At 39.9% G+C, this 24,799-nt stretch overlaps 2 protein-coding genes across 3 annotated transcripts; both read left to right on the top strand.

Annotated features, from left to right (window-relative positions):
* Window positions 1-1,961: 1,961 nt before the first annotated feature.
* RB195_012285 (uncharacterized protein) lies at window positions 1,962-7,996 on the top strand (the record flags this gene model as incomplete). 2 transcript variants are annotated; one of them, XM_064194073.1, is made up of 7 exons in its annotated part: window positions 1,962-1,994; window positions 3,260-3,394; window positions 5,004-5,127; window positions 5,356-5,406; window positions 6,866-6,955; window positions 7,467-7,504; window positions 7,907-7,996. In XM_064194073.1, 7 exons carry the CDS (start codon window positions 1,962-1,964, stop codon window positions 7,994-7,996), a joined length of 561 nt encoding a protein of 186 aa, XP_064051656.1. The 2 variants fall into 2 exon arrangements, with proteins under 2 accessions (XP_064051656.1, XP_064051657.1); XM_064194074.1 differs by lacking the exon at window positions 1,962-1,994 and having other exon boundaries at window positions 3,296-3,394.
* A 6,434-nt stretch (window positions 7,997-14,430) lies between these two features.
* On the top strand, window positions 14,431-24,052 carry RB195_012284 (uncharacterized protein; the record flags this gene model as incomplete). Its single annotated transcript, XM_064194072.1, has 34 exons — window positions 14,431-14,458; window positions 14,541-14,662; window positions 14,845-15,009; window positions 15,315-15,429; window positions 15,488-15,567; window positions 16,160-16,261; window positions 16,322-16,411; window positions 16,480-16,559; window positions 16,613-16,754; window positions 16,825-16,962; window positions 17,022-17,210; window positions 17,308-17,449; window positions 17,557-17,661; window positions 17,731-17,831; window positions 17,954-18,061; window positions 18,539-18,653; window positions 19,087-19,174; window positions 19,256-19,380; window positions 19,451-19,560; window positions 19,618-19,716; window positions 19,770-19,940; window positions 20,017-20,138; window positions 20,248-20,349; window positions 20,448-20,536; window positions 20,651-20,735; window positions 20,849-20,942; window positions 21,056-21,157; window positions 21,225-21,316; window positions 21,394-21,595; window positions 21,655-21,864; window positions 22,518-22,641; window positions 22,715-22,857; window positions 22,917-22,982; window positions 23,939-24,052. The coding sequence occupies 34 exons, from the start codon at window positions 14,431-14,433 to the stop codon at window positions 24,050-24,052; spliced, it is 3,960 nt and encodes a 1,319-aa protein (XP_064051655.1).
* Between the last annotated feature and the right edge of the window lie 747 nt (window positions 24,053-24,799).

Raw genomic sequence — 24,799 nt, 5'->3', positions numbered from 1 at the left:
TATTCTAGAAACAAGAAAAGAAACCTAGAAAAAGAAACAGGAAACAAGGAACGGAAAGAAAAAAAAACACTGAAAAAAAGAAAAAGAAGCATAGTACCCGTTAATGGTTTTTTTAAAATCAAAATAACCCCCTCTTTGCTCCTTGTCATTATCTTTTCTCCAATGGAAACAAGTTCTTTTGACTGATACCACTATATGGAAATGTTGGTTATTTCAGTGACGTTACAAAAAATGGTTCAATAGAAATCAGAGGAACAGGTTTCGATCCTTTATCCTCTTGTCAGTCGATTTTGTCATGCGCTGTCTCCTCCGTTTCAAGTTCTCCTCTGATACGATGTAAAAAAAAACTCGATTATTTACTCAATCCACCGAAGTGATAATTGAAAATTTAGAAAAAAAAACGTGCAAAGGAGACCAGCGTGTAGATCACCTCGTTTCGTGGCAACAGGTAGTGCGCGTGTGGAATTGATGGTACGGGGGGGGGGGGAATATTTTTTTACGGTATACGAGAATATCGCGAGGAATCATTGACTACTAAATGAGCTACCACATCTTCATATCGTCTTAATCTTATAAATAAATATATAATTTCTAGCTCCTTATAAATAATTTACAAGGAATTGTCATTAAATAGACCTGTGTATTTATGTAACTCCAATTTCTTTATTGATTCACACTCTATTCATGGATACGTTCATAGTTCATGGATACGGTAATAAAATGAATTGATCTACGCTCGCTCTTTCGATCCACAGCCATCAATCATTTACAATATTGTTTTAATTGACACTAAAACAGCAGATAAGTCGTTAAGCGCCATTAAAACAATCAGAGATACAGGGAACAGTGAACAGAGATCGTTACGGTAACAGATGGACAATGCGCTGAAAGGGAAATCACCATCACGGATTATTGCCATTATAATTGCACACGTTTACAGATATTGCGAACACAATAACAGGTAGAGGGCATCTATGAATTGTTTGGATTCAACGACTGTGATTATATCGGAATAATTGTGCGATCGTTACGGATTCGTTCTGCACATAGTTTCTGGAGATTTTTTTTCCTAATTTTTGAGAAGAGAACGAATATTTTCTTACGCTTTCTCGTAGTTTTTTTTCTCAACTATACTGCGCTTGAAGCTATTCAAAATAGCTACCGGTTCAAAATAATGTTTTTGTTTTTGTTGACATAATTTGTTTTTAAAAAAAGGATAAAGATAAAGTGCCAGGAACTAATCAATCCGCTTGGGATGTGCCGCCACGTTCACTTCAATCCAGAATCGTTTGAGGTTTACGGACATGTAACCAGCCTTGCGGTGGTTAGCCGATGTGTCAAGTCAGTGTTTTTATCCTCCCAGACAGGTCTGGCACCAATTTATCGACCCCGGAGGGATGAAGGGCTCGGTGAGCACTAGAGCGGATTCGAACGTTCGATCGATCGTGCAGGAAGCGGAACCTCTAGCCAACTGCGCTACTCCCGCCCTACAAATAATTTAATCGAGAAAAAATTCATTAAACAGGGACGGGTGTAGCGCCGTTGTTGACAGGTTTTGGTGTGGCTGCACGATCGATCGGTGGTTCGAATCCGCTCTAGTGCAAAACAAATATTTCATCCCTCGATAAATTGGTGCCAGACTTGTCTGGGAGGATAAAAACACTGATTTGGCACATTGGCCAGCCCCCGCAACTCATTGTAAGGCTGCACAAGCGCTCGTAAACCTTAAACGAAGCCCAACGTGAAGACGAACGCGTAGTCGGATTTCCTTAGGGATTGATCAACGCCGTGCACTTTGCCCTTTTTAATCGATTTTTTAATTGATTTGATTGCTCAGAATCCTTGATTATCCCTCATTTCAAAAATCAGAACGAAATGCTGTGAAGAATACCGCAAAGCTTGCTCAGCTTTGTTCCATTGAGTGCATAATTTCTTAGCAAAACTATTCCTGTCTGCCTGATATGATCCCTTCTTTTTACTGGATAGACCATAGAGTAAGTCTATTGGAAAGTACCTATTTAGTCTTTAACGGTCATCTCCTCTTAAAAAGTGAAGGCCTCGCTTTCTCTAGTCTTCAACCTTTAAGAAAAAGTGCTTTCAGAGTATAACGTACAAGTTTTTGCGAAAAGATTGCAACGTTTGGAAGTTCCTAGTTTTCTGGAAATTTAAGTATCACAAAAAAAACCCGAAATATATGAAAGGTTCTCAACTTAGGCACTTCCTTAAGGATAAATGTGAGTTTGGAGTACCGAGGTCAGTTATTAGCTGTCATTCTGTGAATGAAGCAATCGAAAACCATCCTCTTAGTGAATATTCTGGATAAAGTGTGGATAGAGTGTTCTACAGATACGTGGATGTGTTTATGTTTGGAGTTGTAGTTAGTGTTGAAAAAGCATCATAGATCGAAACACTAGAATATTCCCGAGACTAACATAGCAACGTCCAAAAGGTTTCATTGACGAGGATTTCAAATCCCATTGGCCCCTTCCTTTCTTTCCTAGCGTTTCCTCGTTTTCTTTTATAAGTAGGAGGTAAAGTCAAACTTTTGCTGCATTATTTATTGATTAATATGTTAATTGATTAATATTTATATAATTTTCTGCGAATATTCAATCCAATCGTAATTGTTTAATTGTCTATCCGGTTCTTCCCTTGCTTGATGTACCTTGATGTAAAAAAAAAGTGAAATAAAAAGGAATATGCTGGGAAAAGAGCAAGAAGATCATTGTAAAGTCCGGAAATTGAGGTGCTGAACAGAGAACATGAACATATCGCTTGAATAATGTAAGAAAAGTTTCTTTAAAAGTTAATGCGTGTGCTAATCGTGTTCTTTTTGTCTTAGGAACGAACTTTGAAACTTTTAATGTTTCAATAAGTTACTAATTTTAGTTTCATACGCTTAAAAATATCATCTAAGGTTAATCTTTAAGGTGGAAATTTTGAAAATTAGTTTATTCGTTGCGCATCAAGTCTTTCTGGAAGAAAAAAAAAAGATGCTGGAAAGATATCTGTAGAAGAACAATTGAACAGTAAGAATAAAATCGTATTCTTGATAATGATCTCGATAATACTTCCTCTTCCATAGAACATTCAAAAAAAAAAAATTCTCAGGAATGAGCCAATAGAATTGTAGTCTTGTTGTCACTGATCAGAACCTTTTGAGCTACTAACTCTAATGATTGCGTCTTCTCGTTATCTTATCTCGCACAACTAGAACACGTTTACGTCTGTGTTCTTTATGATCTTACCTGGTTTCTAGGCGTCATTATCCTCGATATCGGTTGTCCACTGTCCAATGGCGAATGTGTTCAACACTTTCAGCTTCAACAAATGGGCTGACTCGAAAAAAGAGGAAGAGATTGATAAGGAGAGCAAGAAACGAAGGACCGAGCAGGTTCATTTGTTGTCATTCCAGAGTTGTGTAATCTAAGGCAAAAATTTCATAAAGACACGAAAATGACGATGTTGGGATCTCCAGGGGCAAATATAAAAGGATAAAGGATAAAGTTTCTGGCGTTAGTCAATCTTGGGATTCTTGGGATTCGCCCCCACGTTCACTTCAATTCAGAATCGTTTGAGGTTTACGAACGTGTAACTGGCCCATACAATGACTTGCGGTGGCTAACCGATGTGTCAAGTCAGTGTTTTTACCCTCCCAGACAAGTCTGATACCAATTCATCTACCGCGGAGGGATGAGAGGCTTGGTGAGCACTAGGGCGGACTCGAACCTCCGATCGATCGTGCAGGAAGCGGAACCTCTAACCGCTACACTACACCCGCCCCAGGGGCAAATATAGAGCTCGGAATCTAGATTACAATTATGAACGTGGCTGCCCTCAATTCTTCTTAATCGTTCTGAAAAACGGCGTGGGAAAAGGCATTTGTTCCTACGAGATACGTGAAAACACGCCGCACTTGTGAGCGCGCCGCATCGGTCGAAAATCAATCTTCTTCTGTCTCTTCTGCAACCTATTCATGTAAAACCAATGAGACACCTGCTGAGGGAACCGGAGGGTGTACAAATATATGTTCGCGTTCTGAAGTAACTTGTAGGACCCAAAACAGTTTCCACGCCATCTTTCAAGGCGATTAGGGGGAATTGAGCGAGGTTACGGTTATCGTCGTAATCTGCACCTCGAACTCTATATTTGCTCGTAAAGACTCCAACATCGCCATTTTGGTGATACGTTGCCTTTGAAATAGTGGTAGAATCCGTCATGACCTTTTCATGGGTTTCTTTTTCAACGTTATACGCCATGTATCATGCTTTTTGCTTCAGGAATTTTACAAATGTTTAATTTTGACGCTTCCCCTTGCTTTTAGAAATAGTGGTCACTTTTAGGTTCCTAGGGTCTTAGTGCAGTTTTTTTTTTCTTAAAGCAAAGGTGTGAGATACTTCTAAAAGGTTCTAGAAAGAAAGGGATGCTATGATTTTAGGAAACAAAAAATCGCTATAGATTCCCTTTTACTTTTGCGAGGGTTGCTAGGTAGGTAAGTAAATCTAATAGAGATTTACGTATCCACAAAGTTGCTTCTCAGTCTGTAGCCGGTTTGAGGTAATGCACATCCGATTTTAGAGAAAGCACTTGGTGGGGGTTGTTGGTGACGGTTCCTTTTTGGGGAAGAATCTGAAATCCATACGGACATAGCGTTTCAAAAGGGATTTCAACAGTAATGCGCTCATACTGTATCAAATAATGTCTTCCTTTTTATACTAACAAAAGCGCTGTTGAAGCGGTATGGAGAGAATCACAAAAAGCATCTGCAAGGTTGAATTTTTCGTAAATTTTAACTTAGTTTTTAAGTTGATTTCATGTTTTTACATTTTTTAAAATTCCATTGATTTTTGAATGCGATTAAATTTCTCCATCTAGAACAAAGCAATAGGTTGAAGTTTGTCGGGGACTTTTGGTGTCTGCAGTACAGTCATTTTTGTAGCCTTTCTTTTCAAAACTCTAAATTTTTAAAATATTTTTATTGATGCCGCGCACCATTTTTGTAGATAAAACGACTAAAGGATCGCTTACGCAGAGAACGTGAACTTCGCGAAAATGGTGTTGGAAACGGTGATTTGGACCTGGAGGCTCTAATAGAGGCTTTGCAAAGAGGAGAGGAGATCAACGACGGTTCGTCGCCTTGTTCCAGAGTACTTCTTATCGTAGAACAAAAATAAAGTTAACTAGTACATCTGGGGACCACTTCTCGCAATGCAACAACTTAATTTTTTTTCTTGAGCTTCCAGATTTTCTCCATTCTTTGAAATTCACACCGTAACCAGTAGCGACAGTTATTTCATTTATTATAACGGAAATTAAGTATACTGCACTATATAGTTAACTACAGTTATATTTCAGCTGCCGTAGAGGAAGAGCAGCCGAGAACACATCATCCAACAAGCTATGGAGGTAGGTTTGCACTTTTTGTTTTTTTTTGTTCCCCGCGATCCAAATTCGGATATTAGAATTATCTAGTACATTTGTTCTAAAGTATTGTATTCTTCGATGAAATAAAAGTACAATGGCAAAATTATGTACCTCTTACATACCTGTACCTGTACCAGGAATTACAAATATACCCGGAAGCCACCAATACCAAGGTGTTAACGTTCCGTCTGTGGTTTTCTTGAACGTAGAGTCTAAACCTCAAACCAAACTTTTGGGTTGAAGTGGGCAGTAGAGAAAAATTATTCACTATCCGGGAAGACAGCAAAATCTCATACATCTTTGCGTTCGTAAGAAAAAGCTCCTAAGCTACCGTACACCTGACACGTAGCTGGCCATTGGGACAACTCCCTAAGTGAACCAATTGTCCTTTTCATCGTATGTACGCGTGCATGCACAGGATGTGGAATCTACATGAAACTGGCATTGCCGAGCGTCCGCTAGTTTCCGCGACCATCCATTTTAAAAGCTTTAAATTTGTTTAAGGGCGGGTGTAGCGCAGTCGGTTAGAGGTTCGCTGTAGCCGCACAGTTGATGGTTCAGAACCGCCGTAGTGCAAATCATGCCTTTTACCCTCCGAGGTCGATAAGTTATAGTTATTTTATAGTAAGTCGGTAGGTATCAGACTTGTCTGGGAGGAAAAAACACTGACTTGGCCCCCGCAAGTCATTGCATGGGCCAACACGCACTCCAAAAACCTCAGCGCTTACGAATCGCAGTGAAAACGCGTAGGCGCATCCCAAGCGGATTGATACGGCGGTAACTTTGTCCTTTCTAGTTTGTTTGAATGCTGAGATCCGCCGAGTTTCAGAAAAACCGGTAGGAATCCTATAGAGGAAGTCATCAATTATCGGAGTTAGCAAGTTTTCCCACCGGTTCCTAAGCGTCAGAGGCCATTTCCGTCAATTAGTTTTTTAAAATATGTCTAAGTCTATCATTCTCTGTTATCCTCAAACTTGTTAGCATTGCTGAGTTGTCTTTTTTAGTTCTCATTCTTTGTTGGAACCCTGAAAAGGATCCTGTTTAACTATATAATATGGATCTCTCAGTGTCCGGGCTTTCTTAAATGAACACCGAATTACAGTACTCGAATTACTAAATTATTAAAATTATTTTAAACGCATTTAAATTATTAAACGTTGAAAATATAGCGAAGGAAGCTTAGAATGTCATATCCGTCATCGATATTGCTCTGTGACGAGATTTTTGTTAGGGATATCGTGAATGAAGGCGGATGAATGAAAAGAAACACCGTGGGAGATAAAATTCCAACTTTTTCGATTCATTACTTAGGCTGAGCTGTTGAAGCTTACCATATTTTGAAAATTCAGAGAATTTATTTTTATATATCTGTTTTGTTGGTGATTCGAAAATGACTAGTTAGTTAATTCTGAGATTTTTGTTGTGTAGACATCAATTTTAGCTATGGACGATGAGGACATTCTGGAAGAAATTCGCATATTCCAGAAATATCATACAGAACCTTCAACAGCGCCGGCTCCAACTCAACCTGGTAAGAAAGTGCTTGAATTTTTTGCCTCTACAAGCCTCTCTGCCTTTTTCTTCTTGGTTGCTGTTTAAATATACCGATCCGGGATCCAAAAGCGTAAACATCAACGTATAACGGAATTTTCCTCATAGTTCAGTGAATAAGCGGTCAATCAATAATGAGGCTGTCAGTGCAGTTCTTGTTGTTTATGAGATTTATTTAGAAATTATTAAAACCCCAAGAAATAAGGGGAATCGTTTTGATTTTGCTGTTTTCCAATAAGAAATTTTGATCTCTAGAAATGATTTTTTCTGTCGAGAAAAGTGGACGAAAAGATTTGAAAATAATGTAATTTTTGCTGTTTCATGAAAGTTATAAGTAGTAAAAAAGGGTGGGTTCGTTGCTTGAAGCACCCAGTCTAATCCTTTGCCGGTAGGGTTTGATCTGTGCGATTTTCCCACGGACTCTTCATACTTTCTTTTTCAAATTTAGTTTTCACATGAATGAAAAATCAGAAACTTTCCTCTCATTCCAGAAATTCAATCATGGATTTACAATAGACGCCTAAACGAGGTGAGTACTTGACTTATTTTTATTTTCTTCACGTTTAGATGTTGGAATAGTGTTGTCTGCATTATGTACTAGATAAGTATAGTCGGATTAAAATGAGATGAAGCACGTGCGGTGCGGCGGAGCGTAGCGGTTAGAATCTGGGGGAGCAGTGGGACCTCTGCGACGTCATTCCTAGCTGTGGCTCGCGAAGGTCCCACCTCTATTCCACCGCTTCAAATGCAGACGCTTACGCAACTGCACTGTGCTTCGTGTCATTTGGCCCCGTACTGTAGTTACCATGTACTAGATAAAAAGCTCAAAATTAATATTTTATGTTCTTATTTCATTTCTACTTTTCTCTTTTCATCTTCCTTCCATGAAACATCGTTGTGATAACATAGATTGTCACTTCTTCTCTTTCAGGCATCTGTTAAGGATGATCAACGAGCAGGAACAGCAATGAACGACGCATCGTTCAAGTACAACCGCATTGTCACTAAGATGTCAAACTGAGGTACATCGTTTCATCTCCTTCCGTAACAAGCGAATTTTTAAAGGCATCACTCCACGAATCTGAGGTGGTGCAGATTTCAGGTGGAGTATTCGTATACGGGATGGGAGACTGTGGAGAGTGGGGTGATTCCGTCCATTTCTTCCTAATTGCCGTAAAAAACGGCCCGGAAGATACGGTTTCAGGCGTTCTGGCGCAGTATGTTCTACAGGGAGTTCGACTGGAGCGCGCCGGCCTTGTGCGGCGCCGCATCTTCCGGGCCGTTTTTACGGCAATCAGGAAGAAATGGACGGAATTACCCCCCTCTCCATACTCTCCCATCCCGTATACGAATACTCCACCTGAAATCTGCACCACCTCAAATTCGTGGGGTGATGCCTTTAATTAAAGTCAAAAAAAGTCACCGGCGTATCAATTCACTTGAGATTTACTAACGCGTTTTACTGTAATTCGTAGTAGTTGGGCTTTTGGAACGAGTGTTCGCCTATACAATGACTTAGGGAATGACAGCCGATGATCAAATCAGTGTTTTCTATTCTCCCAGACAGGTCTGGTACCAATTTATCAATCTCGGAGGGATGAAACGCTTGGTTTGCACTAGGGCGATTTCGAACCATCGACCGTGTGGCTACAACGGACCTCTAGCACACACCCGCACCAAAAATTTAATTAGCGGAAAAAACCCGACCAGATTCTGGGTGGAATTTGAATTTTGACATTTCTATTGCGCTAAGATCAATTGGGATCAGATTTCAAATCAGAGCAAATTTTAAAATGACTAGCTGTGAAACACTGGATGTGAGTTCGGGGCTTACCTACTTTTCAGAGGTTACATATACTTGCCGATTACCTACTTACAATCGGATACGCAGTACTAGTACTGCTTTCCTCAGCTCTCCATTTCTTCTCGTTGTTCTGCGTTGTAACAGCCTTGGAATGAAATATCCATATATTTGAGAATCAGAATGTGGGGAGAAGTTTGGAGATAGCATATTATTATTAGCTCACTAAGTTTTTTTTCATTTTGATCCAGTCGTTGCATTAAAATTTCAATGGAATTGCCACTCATTCTCCTTACTTCTAATCTATTTGAATAAATATCGTTAGAATTAATCTCCAAGTCCTCTCTTCTTGAACCCTCGGCATTTAGAAGTGTATTTATGTTTTCTTGTTATGCCAATGATTATGTTATCGTTAGAATTTGCATAGAAATAGAAAAACACTGAAAGCATTAAGCAGATACAGAAATTTTGCGCATCGGTGACTTTCAGCTTTATTTTCGTATCACGGAATTACAACTTGGTGATATGGTGTGTATTGGCGTCCTTTTAAATTAATGACTTTTACTTCTCTTCTTCATCTCCTCTTTAATTAACATTTTAACTGCATTCACACATTAAAACATGGATGTGTAAGTTTCTTTCTTCATAACTGTACTTTCTTTTTAGGTTCTTAATTCGAATTGGTCCAAAGATACTGGAAAGAGTGTTCCAAAAACTAACTATCACAAGCAAGGAGTCGGAATAAATAGAATAAGCGAATATATTCCCACATTGTAATGTGAATGTACATGTTTTGCAGCTTTATGTAATAAATATTCATATTGATGTTATTATTTCACGCTTTTTCTTTGCTAACATTTCATTTTCAATATCTACAGTATTTTCAAGCGTTTAACTGTCTCTGTTAGCTCAATTTGCATGTTCAGAGATACCGTTGTCCATTTATCGATTCATGGATGCGTTAAATGGGAATCGATTAGTTGATTCGCCCCTTTTGCATTTCTAAGCGCTTATGAGTACGACTTTGAGCAGTAGCTTATGAGTACGACTTTGCACGACTTGTCGATCGGAATTTACAGGGTGATTACAAATGATTCATGGGATTTTGACGAGACTTATAGCCTCAAATATATAATATCCACCTATTTGTAATACTAATAACTAGTAGAGAGGGCATACTTTAGTTTTATTTACAATATTGCAAGTTCCGTTTTGACTCACCAAATGGCAGTGAGATAACAATCTGCGACGAAAATGGCGACAAATCAACAGAAAGCATTTTGTGTCTTGAAATATGCGAAGACAGAATCCGTCACCACCATGCTGGGTGCATTTCGAAGACAGCACAACACACAGCCACCGACCCACCAAAGCATTCTGCGATAATATCGACACTTTGAGGAACCAGGCTGCCTATGTGAAGGAAAAAGCTCTGGGCGACCACCTGTCCCAGAGCGGCGCCTCTTACAGGCATCACCCCACGAATCTGACGTGGTACGGATTTCAAGTGGAGTATTCGTATACGGGATCGTAGATTATGGAGAGGTGGGTGATTCCGTCCATTTCTTCCTAACTGCAGTAAAAAAAAACGGCCCGGAAGATGCGGCGTGTGCACACGACTGGCGCGCTCCAATCGAACTCGTAAAAAGTAGCGCGCCGGAACGCTCGAAGCCGAATCTTCCGGGCCGTTGTTTTTTTACAGCAATTGGCAAGAAATGGACGGAATCACTCCCTCTCCTTAACCTACGCTCTCGTATACAAATACTCCTCCCGAAATCCGTACCACCTCAGATTCGTGGAGTGATGCCTTCAAGGTGCCCTCAAGGACCCCCGACCTTACAATTTTTGACTTTTTTCTTTGAGGATACGTGAAAGAAAATATGTTCGTACCATCTTTTCCCACAACATTGGATGAAACACGGAGGAAAAGTACATAGAAAATTTGTAATGATTTACAAAAAACTTGGAAATGTGTTCTTTCATACAATGTATCAATCACCATTTTTTTGCGAAATATTTTGTAAGATAAATTCATTAAAAATGTGATGAATCATTTGTAATCACTCTGTATTATAATATTTCGCCTAATTTCGTTACGTGTATCACATGTTGTTGATCCTGCAACGTAATAGGCGAGTAGTAATAATTTCTCTATTTCTTCATTTTCCATCCTACACTTGTTCAATGGCTCTGTCTTCTCATACACTTTTCTTAGTACACTTTCTCCTAGGAAGTGTCCGATGACAATGATTACACTCTCGCTTCCATCTTGCTATTTTAAGCATTTAATCCAGATGATAAGGCCTCTGAAACTGAAATACTGGTGCTGCTTATGGAGAAGTGTAGTGCTTGAAGACACCTCCTACTGTTTGTTCTCGCCCTTCAAAATATGGGAATATTCATAGTAATATTAAAAAATGGTGAATTATAGTACGGTCAGAACGATATGAAGCCGTGTACGCAATTGCGTACACGGCTTCATGGCTTCTCTCGAGGCGCATCGGTGGAGCGTAGCGGCCACGATCGTGGTGAAACCTTTGCTGGCACCATCCACCGCTGCAGTCTGCGACGGTCCCACATCGGTTCCAACTGCTGCCTTCATCGCGCCATTGCGAGCGGGTACGCAAATGCACCGCAACTGCACTCGTGATTAATGTCGTTTTGACTCGACTATATAGAGCGTGAAATCGTCAATTATATACATTTTCATTCATTTTTTCCATTTCATTTTTTATCTTTTCATTTTCACACGTTCAAGAATTTTGTCAATACCTTCTTTTGCGCATTTTTAAATTTGAGAACAAAACGGCCACACATTACTCTCACCCATCTCTTTAGCCTAGGCATTGTCCCACCTCGGTCCCAACTACCAGCCCCAGCACGCTTCGAGCCGCCTACGCAGCTGCGGCAACTTTCAGGTCCTATAAGATATTCTTAGCTGATTTTTTTTTTGTGACTTTGTGAATGCGCGGTCGACCTCGAAGAGCCGGAAGGGGATGATTTCGACAAGCCTGTCGATACCCGTCCATTTCACAGCGGTCGCATTTTCCGTCTGAGAGGACATATTGGTGTTGATATTGATGCTAGTTCATGATCACAGCGCCGTTATTGACAGTTAGAAGGAGTTACTTTTTGACGAGTACAGTATCCATTGATAGAACATATTCATTTTCCCAATAGAATAGTATGTAGTATAGAATATGTAGTACACACCTGTGAATCACGACTGATGTGCGTTATCGTAGGACAACTATTATAGAAGTTGCGAGTGATTCAGTGCGGTTTCGAGTATTTGGAACATTTGAGGACTGGCACATTGCCAACGCCGCCGCTTCGCAGCCGTGCACCGTGTCATTTCGTGATCGGTCTGTTCAAACATTTTCATTTACGGAACAATACCATTCGACAATAACAAAACAATGTATGCATAGGTGGTTCTTAATCACTCAAATGTGATTACCAGGGTCGCCCGGTCAAAACCCCACAGTCTCCGTGTTGTTTTACGTCGTGGATGGTATTTGTGAGACGTACAGTAAGACATTTTGTTAAATTTGCTCTCTGTGTCCAAGATTTCAGGAACGATGATAACAGGCTATGATAAGACCCGTTCTAAGTTGAAAAATCACAAAAAAAAGACTAAATACCGTCTAACTTCGTATAAAATTGCAAAAGTCACAACATGCTCGAAAAAAAAAACGCGTAACACATATGCAATTAAAAATTGAAACTTTTTGGCTGTACTTTGACAAAATGGCTGGCAAAAGGGCAGTGAATTAGGGCGTGGAATCAACCAGGTCATCTAGGGACCATTAAAAGCATAAAAAAACGCAGCCATAGCTGATTCACTTACCTTGCCCTGTCTTCTCACAGTCAACCATTCAAATAAATCATCACGAACCAATCAATATACCATTTCAACTTCTCATAAAGATCTTGTCGTATCATACTCTACGAACTCTTAGCCTACAAGGAAGAAAAACCTACTTTGGACAAAACGTAGTTGAAGGGGCGGCACTCAATCTGCTCCAATCGGACTTACTCCAACTGCAATTGGAGCGCAAAAAATCGTCCCCAGGGCACAAAGACCGTTCTTGATCGTCAAATCAAATGCGAAATGCGGGAAAGCCATCTTCTCACGCCATTTTCGGTATTGCTTTTTTCATTTTGATTAGTACATAATATAACTCATCTAATCAGTTCAAGGAAACCTGTTGTCATGGATCCTCGTCGATTAAGGTTTAGGTTTTAGGGAGCTATTCACGTTCAGTGATGAGCTGTCGATGATAGAAAGTGGGTGACTAGAGACTTAAAGGTTTTATCATCCTAATTGAACAGAACGAAACGGTGGTTCAGTGGAATGTATTTATTGTAAAGTAGGCAGAGAACGATGCAAGTAATATGAGCGGAGTAATGACGGAGCACAGCGTTGTCTGCCGCAATCTCGGACGGTACAAAACGTTATACCACGAGAATAACCATAACAGCGAACGGTACTTTATACCACGCCAGTTATCTGTCATCGGGATCGATGATGGATGAGATGAACTGTCTTCTCAAATGGAAAACCTTTTGAGAGTTCAGCACGGTTTTTTTTTTTCCTCCTTTCCTGTTCTAAGTACGCTTGGAGTCAGTTCGATTAGAGCAGTGTTGAGCGCCCCCCTCCCCACCCAATTATTTTTTTGCCCTTACGTTTTCTAAACTGGATTGTACAGAACTTCCGTCGTGTCCTCGTTGAAGGTTGAGGATGGGAGAGGGAAGAGGGGCGGGGGTTAATTCACTCCACACTTTAGTAGTTTAGCCTCTAAGAACAATGCTGCTCAGGTCTTTAGGGCACTGATCTTAATATCCTATCTAGCCCGCGCGGGCCCCACTTAGCAACCTTTGTCACCAGAGGATTAACCCCCTCCGCAGCCCTGAGGCACATTCCCCCCAACTTCGTGCCGCTGAGAACACCAGGGTTTCCGGACATTAAAAAAGAGAAATATAGTGTGAAAAAATCCCAAATTTCCTCGCTATTATTATTTCGAGTGAAATATTTCCAAATCACATCGCATATCTACCAGGAAACGACGAGGGAATGAATGGAAAGTGAGCGGATGCGGCGCGACACCGTCGCTGGGCTAAGTCGAAATTGGCGCGAAACGCAGCGCTGACGCATGTGCGGACGCCGTCTTTTTCATCGATTCATCGCTCTGCTGTTGCTCCAATTCGAATCTCATTTCTGATCTGTGGATTATCTTTGTTCAGAATTAGTGATCTCCATCTTCTCCTCATTAAATGTTGCTATTCTATCCCTTCTGGGACGTAATTCGAGGGTCTGCCGCGTCTAAACACCGGTCTCTAGTCCTCCTTTTATTATTTTCTTTTTTCCTTCATTGTTCTCTTTTCTTATTTCATTTCCTTCAAAGTATTATTAGTATTTCGTATTTCTCTATGTGTATTGTGAAGTTCCTCCTTAGCAATACTTTTCAGCACTTATCTTTTCGATTGTTTGCTTTTGATTTTGCCTAGGTTGCTTTTAAAAACTCATACGTTTGTTTCTCTTTTTCGGATATCATTTTCTTTTCTTTGTAAATCACATAAGTGTTTTTGACACTTCAGTTGTTTATTTCAGCATCTAATTAGACATTTAGTACCTACACGGAGGTTCTAAAATGTCTCGAACTGGGCACGCCAGGGAGGGTACGTTTTTCCTTGATTGCTCGGTTTTTTTTTCTCGCGTGAGAAATATCGTTCATTTATTATTCGGGTTTTTTCCTTGCAGAAGCTGAAGCTTATGCAAATGAACTAAATAGAAAGAGGATTCTTCAAACTGATAACGATCATGAGAACAACGAAAATGGATCTGATAAAATTGCATTTGGAGCCGCAGGACACTATGACACTGTAAGTTTGCTTGGCAATTTTTTAATTGTTTAGTTTGTAAATTATTCCTTCTATCCTGTTTTTATAACCTTTTCTTAGTCGTTTTTACTTTAAGCTACTTTGCAATGAACTGTTGAGAGCATTGAGTTCCAATAAGTCCAGCTCCTTTTTCTTTTTTTTATGTTTTGTTTTTCTGCTTTCAGGATGTATATGGAAGTGTTCGCGGTAATAGAAGTGGAAAATATCTCGATTCAATCAATACTGCAGAAGAAGATGACATAGATGAAGACACCATAGCGCCGATGCCCAAAAAAGCAGTTAATGCTCCAGCGAAGTTCATTCAAGAAGCGGCTCACACTGGTGGAGATGTACGTTTTAGCAGAATGATTAGTTCATTTTGAAACGAAAGAACTGACAAGGTGTTTTAATGGCTAAACGTTGTTATTTTCTTAAAAACCTTTTTTGATTAGGTGTTCTTTTGGTTGGAAGTGAGACTTTATTCAGCACTTACTTCTTCGCCTTTGCTCCTCATAACATACGAATGAGTCGTGAAGAAGTAATGGAAGTGAACTGGAGCAAATGCATAGATCATGAAATGAAAATGCGTGCATAGAAATAGACTTCAAAACATTCTGTTTTGTTAGTTAGCTTTTTTCCGTACCGGTTAATTCAGGAACCTGATCCGTTCGCAGAAACAAGAACGAAGACTATCATAGAACGCCAAGCTTCAAAGTATGCAGAACGTGCTCGACACAGAGCTATTTCTCCCGATAGAGTTGATGCTTTTAGTGAGTGCATTTTTTTCTCTATCTCATTGGTTCATCTCATCCATATTCCATTGTTTAGTTGATCAAACTCCTGACCAAAGGAATCGTGGATATGCGGAGATTATGAAGGAGCAGCAGTACAAAGAGGAAAAAGGGAAAGTGGGTGCTTATTTTGTTTCCTCCTGCTCATTTGTTCAAGTTCTTTAAAGAAGTGCTATGATTCTTTCTAAGGCTTTAATGAATGATTTAACGCAAGTGCATTCTTCCAATTAATGAGTTGTCGCATCATTGCATTAGTAAATCCTTGACCTAGTTGACGAGCATCGAATGAAATGAAATTATCAGTTTTTTTTTCGAGATTGATGCTGGGAAATAGAAAAAGGTCAAGGGAAAATCTTTCATTGTAAGTAAAGTTTTTTTTACTAAAGTAAAGTCTTCATGTAGTAAAGTTTTAGGCAAATTCTACTTGCATTTTTTTACAGAAATAGTAACCCTTCTCTCATTATAAGACTGGTCTTGAAACTTTGGTCTTCTTGCAGATATGTTTACTGTATCTGACTAGGTAAATTTTGTGTCAGAACACATCACGAATAAGGAATTTATGCTAATTGCAAATGTGCATTATGTGTAACCATAGGGAGACATGATTTATTATTGTTTCATTTTAGATGTGGAAGTGACTTCCTTTCTCATGATTGCCTAAAATCTGGGTAGAGAATTTGAATGAAATAGTCTTGCTGTTTTTTTTTAGGTCGAGAAAGAAATCGCTGATCGCATCAAATCCGGTGAACTGCAGTCTGTTGCCGCACCCGAGCGGAAGAAGGGTCGTTGGGATGAGACTCCCACTCATGAGGTTTTTTTTTTTGAAGCGTTATCCCTCTTCCTTATTATTTGCTTATAAATTTTGCTATAGGTCCTCGGAGCAGGATCTGCGACACCTTCCAATGCAACTCCTGGTGGTGCACCTCGTAAACGACTTGGAATTTCTAGTATTAGTGCAGATGTACGCCCGGTTTTTACTTTTGGTTAACTCTTAAATTTCTTTATAACTATTTTCACTTTGGGCTGTAGGCAGCTACTCCTCATGTTGCACGATGGGAGGAAACCCCAGCTCACGCAAACGCTACAGATGCGACACCTTCTATTAACAGGTCTGTTCTTAATCCTTTATTTGTGTCATAAAAAATTCATGGGCTCATTTCAGATTCGACTCGACTCCTTCTACTCAAACTCCACGCAGGAACCGTTGGGACGAGACTCCCCGTGAGAGTGTGCGTGATCCGGGAGCTATGACTCCTGGTTGGGGAGTAGACACGCCTGCTCGCGGAGCTACTGATGACGTAAAAGTCAGTCTTCGTGGTTTCTACTCACAGAGTTGTTGTTCTATTAAATGTTTTCTAAATTCTTTTGCTTTAGGTTGAGGACACACCATCAGCCTCAAAACGACGTTCACGATGGGACTTGACACCGTCACAAACCCCAGCTACCGGTTCTGCTACGCCACAACCTGGAGCAGCAACGCCATCGTTCACACCAAGCCATGGAAGCACTCCTGTAATTGATCAGTACACAATTGTCTTATAGTCGCTTCAACTACAGTGGATAATTTTCAGGCTGGAGCGCTGACTCCCGGAGGCGCTACTCCGCTAGGAACTCCAGCAATGGGTATGAAAACTCCGGCGGCACCAGTTGCAATGACACCGGAGCAAATGAAGAGTTTCTTGTGGGAAAAGGAACTTGATGACAGGAACCGCGCACTCAGCGATGAGGAATTGGACGCGCTTTTCCCTCCGGGATACAAGGTCTGTCTGTTGTCAAAATTGTTATTTACTTATTTAGTTAACTTATTAGTCATCTCTTGCTCTAACTCAAGAGAAAATATTTTTCACCTATTTGCAGATTCTACCGCCGCCTGCAGGCTACATGCCTTTGAGAACTCCCACTCGTAAACTCATGGCAACACCTACTCCACTAGGTGGTGTCGGTGGTGGAGGATTTTTTATGCAAGGAACTCCCGAGAGAGATGGGCTTGGTGACAAAGGTGGAGTGGTTTTATCCAAGTCTTTCAAATAATTCTTGGTTTTGTTCACGTAAAACATTATTGCATGATCATGTGCCAGTTACTGCTTTGGTAACGACTGAGTTTAGGTGTCGGTGGAATTCTGGATACTCAGCCAAAGAATCAAGACCTCCCGCCGTTGAAACCGGACGATATGCAATACTTCGACAAACTGTTGATGGACGTTGACGAAAGTGATTTTTTTGCTTTGTCCAATATTTTAACGGATTTGTTTGATCTCATGCAATGCAATCATTGTTAAGGTACACTAACCAAGGAAGAGTTGAATGAGCGTGAAATTATGACACATTTGTTGAAGATCAAGAACGGTTTGCCACCACAGAGAAAAAGCGGGCTGAGAAAGGTGGCTTTTTGTTTTGAAGCCTAGAATTTCTCTTATATTTTTATTCTTACATTTTGAATAGATTTGGTTAAGATTGAGGTATAATCACCTCTTTTATATCAATTATATTTCCTTGCGTTTAGATTACGGAAAATGCTAGGAAGTATGGTGCAGGACCGCTGTTTAACCAGATCCTCCCACTTCTTATGTCACCATCATTGGAAGATCAAGAGCGACATCTGATGGTTAAGGTGAGAGTTAACTTCAAATTCGTTACTTGAGTACAATGAAGTTTACTTATGAAGGGAGTTATTAAATAACAAGTTTATTGCCTAAGAAGTAAGTACTAGCGGGGCTCGGTTTGCAGTTTGCTGCTAAAAATGACCATGACATATTTTATGCGCACATTAGAAGCAGTCTTGTGAATAAGTGCCGAGCCCTGCGTTAGAGGAACTGCTCCATTTCATTAGTCACTAACCTGAACAATATTGAAAATTCCCTCTTTGCACGTGCGCTTTTAGAGTGACGCGCAGAGCAAGGGGAATCGTGGCCGCTGATTCTCACATGGTAAGTTTCGGTGAGTATTGCATAATTAAAAATGCGATTTTGGAAGCGACGATGAATCTACATGCAAATCCGTCTAATCCATTTTTATCGCCGTAGAATAGTGCTGATTTTCTTTGCTATTATTTGTTCGAACTGAAACAGATTCTTATACTATGTTACAGGTAATCGACCGTATTCTGTACAAGTTGGATGACTTGGTTCGTCCATATGTCCACAAAATTCTCGTAGTCATTGAACCACTTCTGATTGATGAGGATTATTACGCCCGAGTTGAAGGTAGAACTGTTTCCGAATTAGTTTCCCTTTGGCTATGATTCTGTATGATGTGCAACTCGACTTCATTCTTCTATACTTGTCCTACTGTAAAAATTTTGTATTTTCAACAAAGATTTTTTGCTCTCTTTGTCTATCAAAAAAAAAAAGCCTAATGTGATCTTGAAATTCAGTTCTTTTGAGGTTTGGACTTTCTCAGCAAACTTCGAGTGTTTACATAAGCTTTCCAAGCGTTTTGTTACTTTGCTTATTGTTTCTGACAGATGCAACTTTTGAATTAGAGCTGGGTTTGGGCTAGGGTCTTTTTGAGCTTAAGGCAGTACAGTATTAGTTGTGTTCACAAGTTCCGCATGCATTTTCAATTTCAAATTTTCAACGGCGGAAGTGATGTTGCATATATTTACCATGTAATAACATTTCATTTTCTTAACCACAGGACGTGAGATCATATCGAACTTGGCTAAGGCAGCCGGCTTGGCTACGATGATCTCTACTATGAGGCCTGATATTGACAACGTTGATGAGTGAGCTCTCATTTCCCTTTCTGTTTCCGTTTTAATTTCTTATCGTGTATTGTGAATAATGCATAACAAAAATGTCTACAGATATGTCCGAAACACGACTGCTCGTGCATTTGCGGTCGTGGCCTCTGCTCTCGGTATTCCGGCTCTGCTTCCCTTCCTTAAAGCTGTTTGTAAAAGTAGGAAGAGTTGGCAAGCGAGACATACAGGTAACACTTTAATCATTCAAATTTCACCTGGTTATTTGAGTTTTATTTTGATCAGGTTAGCTACGTTTAGGTATCAAAATTGTACAACAAATGGCCATTCTTATGGGATGCGCCGTACTCCCGCATCTTAAGGCTCTTGTTGAAATTGTAGAAGGTGGTCTGGAAGACGAACAGCAAAAAGTAGGTTGTTGAAGATCTTGTCACTGGAAACTTCTCAGATCCATACTTTTGTTCAAGGTGCGCACCATTACTGCCCTATGTTTGGCTGCCCTAGCTGAAGCTGCTACACCGTACGGTATCGAAGCGTTCGACTCCGTGCTAAAACCACTGTGGAAGGTGGGTTTCGCCGTACATTTTTTTTGAAACCCAATTATTTTTTAACTCTTTAGGGTATTCGAATGCATCGTGGTAAGGGTTTGGCTGCTTTCCTCAAAGCGATTGGATATCTCATCCCTCTTATGGACGCCGAGTATGCTTCTTATTATACTAAGGAAGTGATGCTTATTCTCATTAGGGAGTTTGCTTCACCTGATGAGGAAATGAAGAAGATTGTACTGAAGGTAGTTGTGTTTCACTAAATGTTCATTTGAATGGCACTTTCTGACAAGCCAAATTTTAATCCCATTCTTTTCTCAGGTCGTTAAGCAATGTTGCGCCACGGATGGTGTGGAAGCTCCTTATATTCGTGACGAGATTTTGCCCCACTTTTTCAAAGCGTTTTGGACACAGAGAATGGCTATGGATAGAAGGAATTACAGGTAAGATTTGTTGGGAAGTTTATTGCTCAAGCGTGCCTTCTTTTGCAATTCTTAAGAGCGATGTCTTAATTTTATGGGCCATTTCTTTACACGAAGGACATTATTTCAGACAGTTGGTAGATACTACTGTGGAAATGGCTCAGAAGGTGGGAAGTGCTGAAATGATTGCAAGAATTGTTGACGATTTGAAGGATGAGAATGAGCAGTACAGGTACTTATGAATATTGGTATTTTTAATATATCCATTAATGTATAATATTTCTTCCGGCTTATTGTTGTCCATAGTTGAAGATGAGTTTTTCTTCTCAGGAAAATGGTAATGGAGACAGTTGAAAACATTGTGGCTTTACAAGGTGCCAACGAGATCGATTCTCGCCTGGAGGAGCAGTTGATTGATGGTTAGTTCTTCGTTTTTCCGTCCGTTTCTGTCTTCTGAAGGCTGCTTTAGAAGACGATTTTTTTTAGTTTTAGTTTTCTTTCCCTTTTTTAGTTGGTATATTATTTGTCTTAAGGTATTTTGTATGCCTTCCAAGAACAAACACAAGAAGACGCCGTTATGCTTGATGGTTTCGGTACCGTATGTAAAGGTCTCGGAAGGTTCGACTTAGATGTTCTATTTTGTTGTCCTGCAATATCATTATTATCATTCTGTCTTTCTTAGTTCCTACTCTTGTGGTTTCCCCGTTCTTTTCTTAGTCTTCACATTTCAGGCGCACGAAACCGTACCTTCCACAGATCTGTGGTACCATTTTGTGGCGTTTGAACAACAAATCTGCAAAAGTTCGACAACAGGCCGCCGATCTTGTAGGTTTTCATACTTATTTTAGATTTTGTGCGTCATGTTCTTTTTCTTGTGATCCTGTGAGCTATGTTCTTTTTAATGTATTTGAAACTATGGGTACATTAATTTATTCCAGATTGCACGGGTTGCTCCTGTAATGCATATCTGTGAAGAAGAGAAACTTATGGGACATTTGGGTGTTGTACTGTATGAGTACCTTGGAGAAGAGTATCCAGAGGTTCGTAGATTTTCTTCTGTTCTACGTCTTTTTTTTTCTTCTAAAACGTCTACAAGATTCCTTGCAGGTGCTTGGTTCTATCCTGGGTGCCCTAAAATCGATTTGTAATGTGATTGGAATGACAAAGATGACTCCACCCATCAAAGATCTCTTGCCAAGGTGCGGTTTTCTACCTCTCATTAATTTTCGTCAGTTCACGATTGGTTTTGAGCTCTGTCTGAATTTTTGATGTGCAGGTTGACGCCAATCTTGAAAAATCGCCACGAAAAGGTGCAGGAGAATTGCATTGATCTTGTTGGTGCAATCGCCGATCGTGGATCAGAGTTCGTATCCGCTCGTGAGTGGATGCGTATCTGTTTCGAACTCCTTGAATTGCTCAAGGCACACAAGAAAAGCATCCGTCGAGCTGCCATTAATACGTTTGGATTTATTGCCAAGGTAAAGGCGACCGATATTTTTCCTGAACGCTAATCAACGAATAGCAACAACATTTCCAGGCTATTGGTCCACATGATGTTCTTGCGACGCTGTTGAACAACTTGAAGGTCCAAGAACGACAACTGCGTGTGTGTACCACCGTGGCTATAGCTATTGTGGCCGAGACATGTGCACCATTCACGGTCCTACCAGCTATCATGAATGAATATCGAGTGCCCGAAATGAATGTACAAAACGGAGTGCTGAAGGCGTTGTCGTTTATGTTTGAGGTAATTTGCTGCGTTGAAGTATTTTTCGATGATCTTATTTTTCATCAAGAAAGATGTAGGGGTTGCCAAAACTATCCTCTACTAACTAAACTAAAATGAGAGGATGCTGGGAATTTCTAAGCTCGGAGCTTCACATTTTTCCTCAAGTGTGCTAATTCATGCCAGCATCCTCTTATTCGAACTCGAATGAGTAGAAAGGAAATGGTGCCAAGAATGAAAGGAGGTCCGAGTGTTTTTATACGTTACGGGTGTTTTTTTTAACACTGCCAATTACAATACATGCGGTCTAACTCGGTAAACTCAAGTCTGAAGTCTGTTCATTAAGATTTCTAGTGTATGAAATAAAAATATGCTACCTGCTTTCTGGCTCCCTTATAGACCCAAGAAATTCCAGAGAAATCCAGTGGAATTTGTTTCATTTAAGACTGCTGCACAACTCGCTGGGAAATTTACTTTAAAAGTCTTCTTAGAAGTGGAGTTTTCGGTGTAAGGGATTGTTATTCTGCTGGTTTTTCTGTTATTTTTCTTTGTTTGCCGTAGAATGTCAACTCAAATATTTCTGGATGGGTTTATGAGCTACTTTCGATCCTAAAGAAAACTCTGCAGCGACGAAGACAAGGGAGAAAGTCGAGAAATACAACAAATATTTCCAGTACATTGGTGAGATGGCAAAGGATTACATCTATGCTGTTACGCCTCTTCTCGTCGATGCTATGATGGAACGAGACCAAGTACATCGACAAATTGCTATCGATGCTGTTGCTCATCTCTCTCTCGGTACGTTATCCTCCTTAATCCCTTTACTTTGGAAAGTCGAGAACTTGTTTATGTTGTTAAAATGAATTTATAGGGGTTTACGGATTTGGTTGTGAGGATGCTTTGCTGCATTTGTTGAATTATGTCTGGCCTAATATGCTCGAGAATTCTCCGCATCTCATACAACGTTATATATTTGCTTGTGAAGGAATGCGTGTCTCATTGGGACCTATTAAGGTTTGATGTTTTACTATTTCTTCCTTGTTGTCGTTCAAATTATATATAATGCATTACAGGTGTTACAATACTGTCTGCAAGCTCTCTGGCATCCTGCACGTAAGGTTAGGGAACCTGTATGGAAGGTTAGTTCCATTTTATAAAGCTTATCAGTTCAAAAGTTAGTAGATCATTTGGGGAGGGGGGAGGGGTCATTGAGACGTGGGGTAAATGGTTAATCTGCAGTCCAAGAAATGTAGCCGTACCTGTACATTAAGAATCTATACCAAAGCCATGAAATGAAGGCATCCTTTAGTTATGGATCCTTTTGCAGCCTCATTTATTTTGGCAGAGGAAGGAACTATAGGGTTGCGTTGTAACTTGCAAATAGTGTGGATAGATGTGATTATTGAATACACACAATAATATCTTCCTTCCTTCCTCGTTTTCTAGAAAAACAAGGTAACTGAAGACCAGCAGAACAGAACCCGTTATTCATTCTGCTGGGACGCCTCTGGTGCTCTTGTTTTTTTTTTTTTTAGTTGGAAAAATTAAGAATGCTTTTCTGCATGATTGATGTATGGAATATTATTCGTACAAAAAAGGTGGTTTCAGCAAGCATAAGAATACAAAGATCGAAGAGTTATTTTTTTTAAGTTGAAATTAGAATTAGAGTATGACATCTGCTCCTATCTGAGGGGCATTGCGGTCACCGGTTGAGCACTTCCGTGGCAGACTATTTTCCTGTAACAATGAAGAAGTTTGATAGGCGAAGCTTTCTAACTTTTGACCAGCACCCATTTAAATAACTTCTAATGAAACCTTCAAGAATTATGGTGGTTTATTCTGGTATTCTGGTAGTGCAGAAGTTGGATGAGTACCCTCTCAACCAACTTCTGCACTCGAAGTATATATACATAAGTGTATACGTACTAGAAAACAATATTTTGTGCCGCTGTTAATCTAAAATACACATCTTTAGAACATCAAAATCCTGTTTCATCCTTGTCCTGATTAAAGAACATTTTTAAATATCGACGATCTAACAATGATTATAGTGGTGTCCCCTCCAACTGATGTTTGCTAAAATTACTCCTTCCAGGTGTACAATAATCTCATCCTCGGATCACAGGACGCTCTTATCGCTGGCTACCCGCGTATTGAGGACACAGAGAAGAATACTTTCGTCCGATACGAGCTAGATTACACACTTTAAGAATGTAAATTTTGTTGTAGTTATGAAATATTGGTGGGCAGAGGTTTATTCAGTCGTATAAGGTCATCGTTATCCTTGTGTATTTTATTTTCTGAACAGATACTGAACTCCTTAGTGCGACTTACATTCTATTAAGATCATCTGGTTTCGAGGCTTCTCGAACGTGCACGTTGTGTATCTCTCGAGTATCCCACCTACCATGTATTTTATTTTCGTTCTCGTTGTTCACATTATTTGTGCGCGACAGTTTGTTGATGATTTCCTCCCCGATTTCCGACTTGATCAATCTAGAAGATGTTTTTTTTTTCCGCAGAAGCTATTGAGATATAATTCATGTTTTGAAAATAGCGTGATCAAGTGGAAAGTGTACTCTATTATACACCGTTGCTTTGTTGTTTTGTTGATGTTTAATTAATTTGATTTTGTAACCGGCAATTTCGTTGTATGATTTCATTCGCTTATGCGGGATGAAGTTTTCTTTATGTTACTTTTGTCAATTGTCAATGGTAGAATGACATCCGTGTTATGATACTTCGTAAATTAAGAAGTGTTGGGAAGTTGTGTAGTAAAGAGGAATGAAGAGGAGGAGGATAGAGGAGCGCTGGGTGGAGTGGGCCCCGTGTGTGTTTCAAATATTTAGGGAAGGGTACCATTTCTAAATCTAGGTATCTGGAGGGGTTGTGAATTTTCAGAAATATTGCATAGCTTCTCATGTCAGAGATATTTTTGTTATTGTCCAAGCCATTC

This window comes from Necator americanus, chromosome III, assembly GCF_031761385.1.
Source record: "Necator americanus strain Aroian chromosome III, whole genome shotgun sequence".
NCBI classification, from domain to species: domain Eukaryota; kingdom Metazoa; phylum Nematoda; class Chromadorea; order Rhabditida; family Ancylostomatidae; genus Necator; species Necator americanus.
The sequence above is the reverse complement of the archived record's forward strand: the minus strand, read 5'-3'. Positions and strand labels throughout refer to the sequence as shown.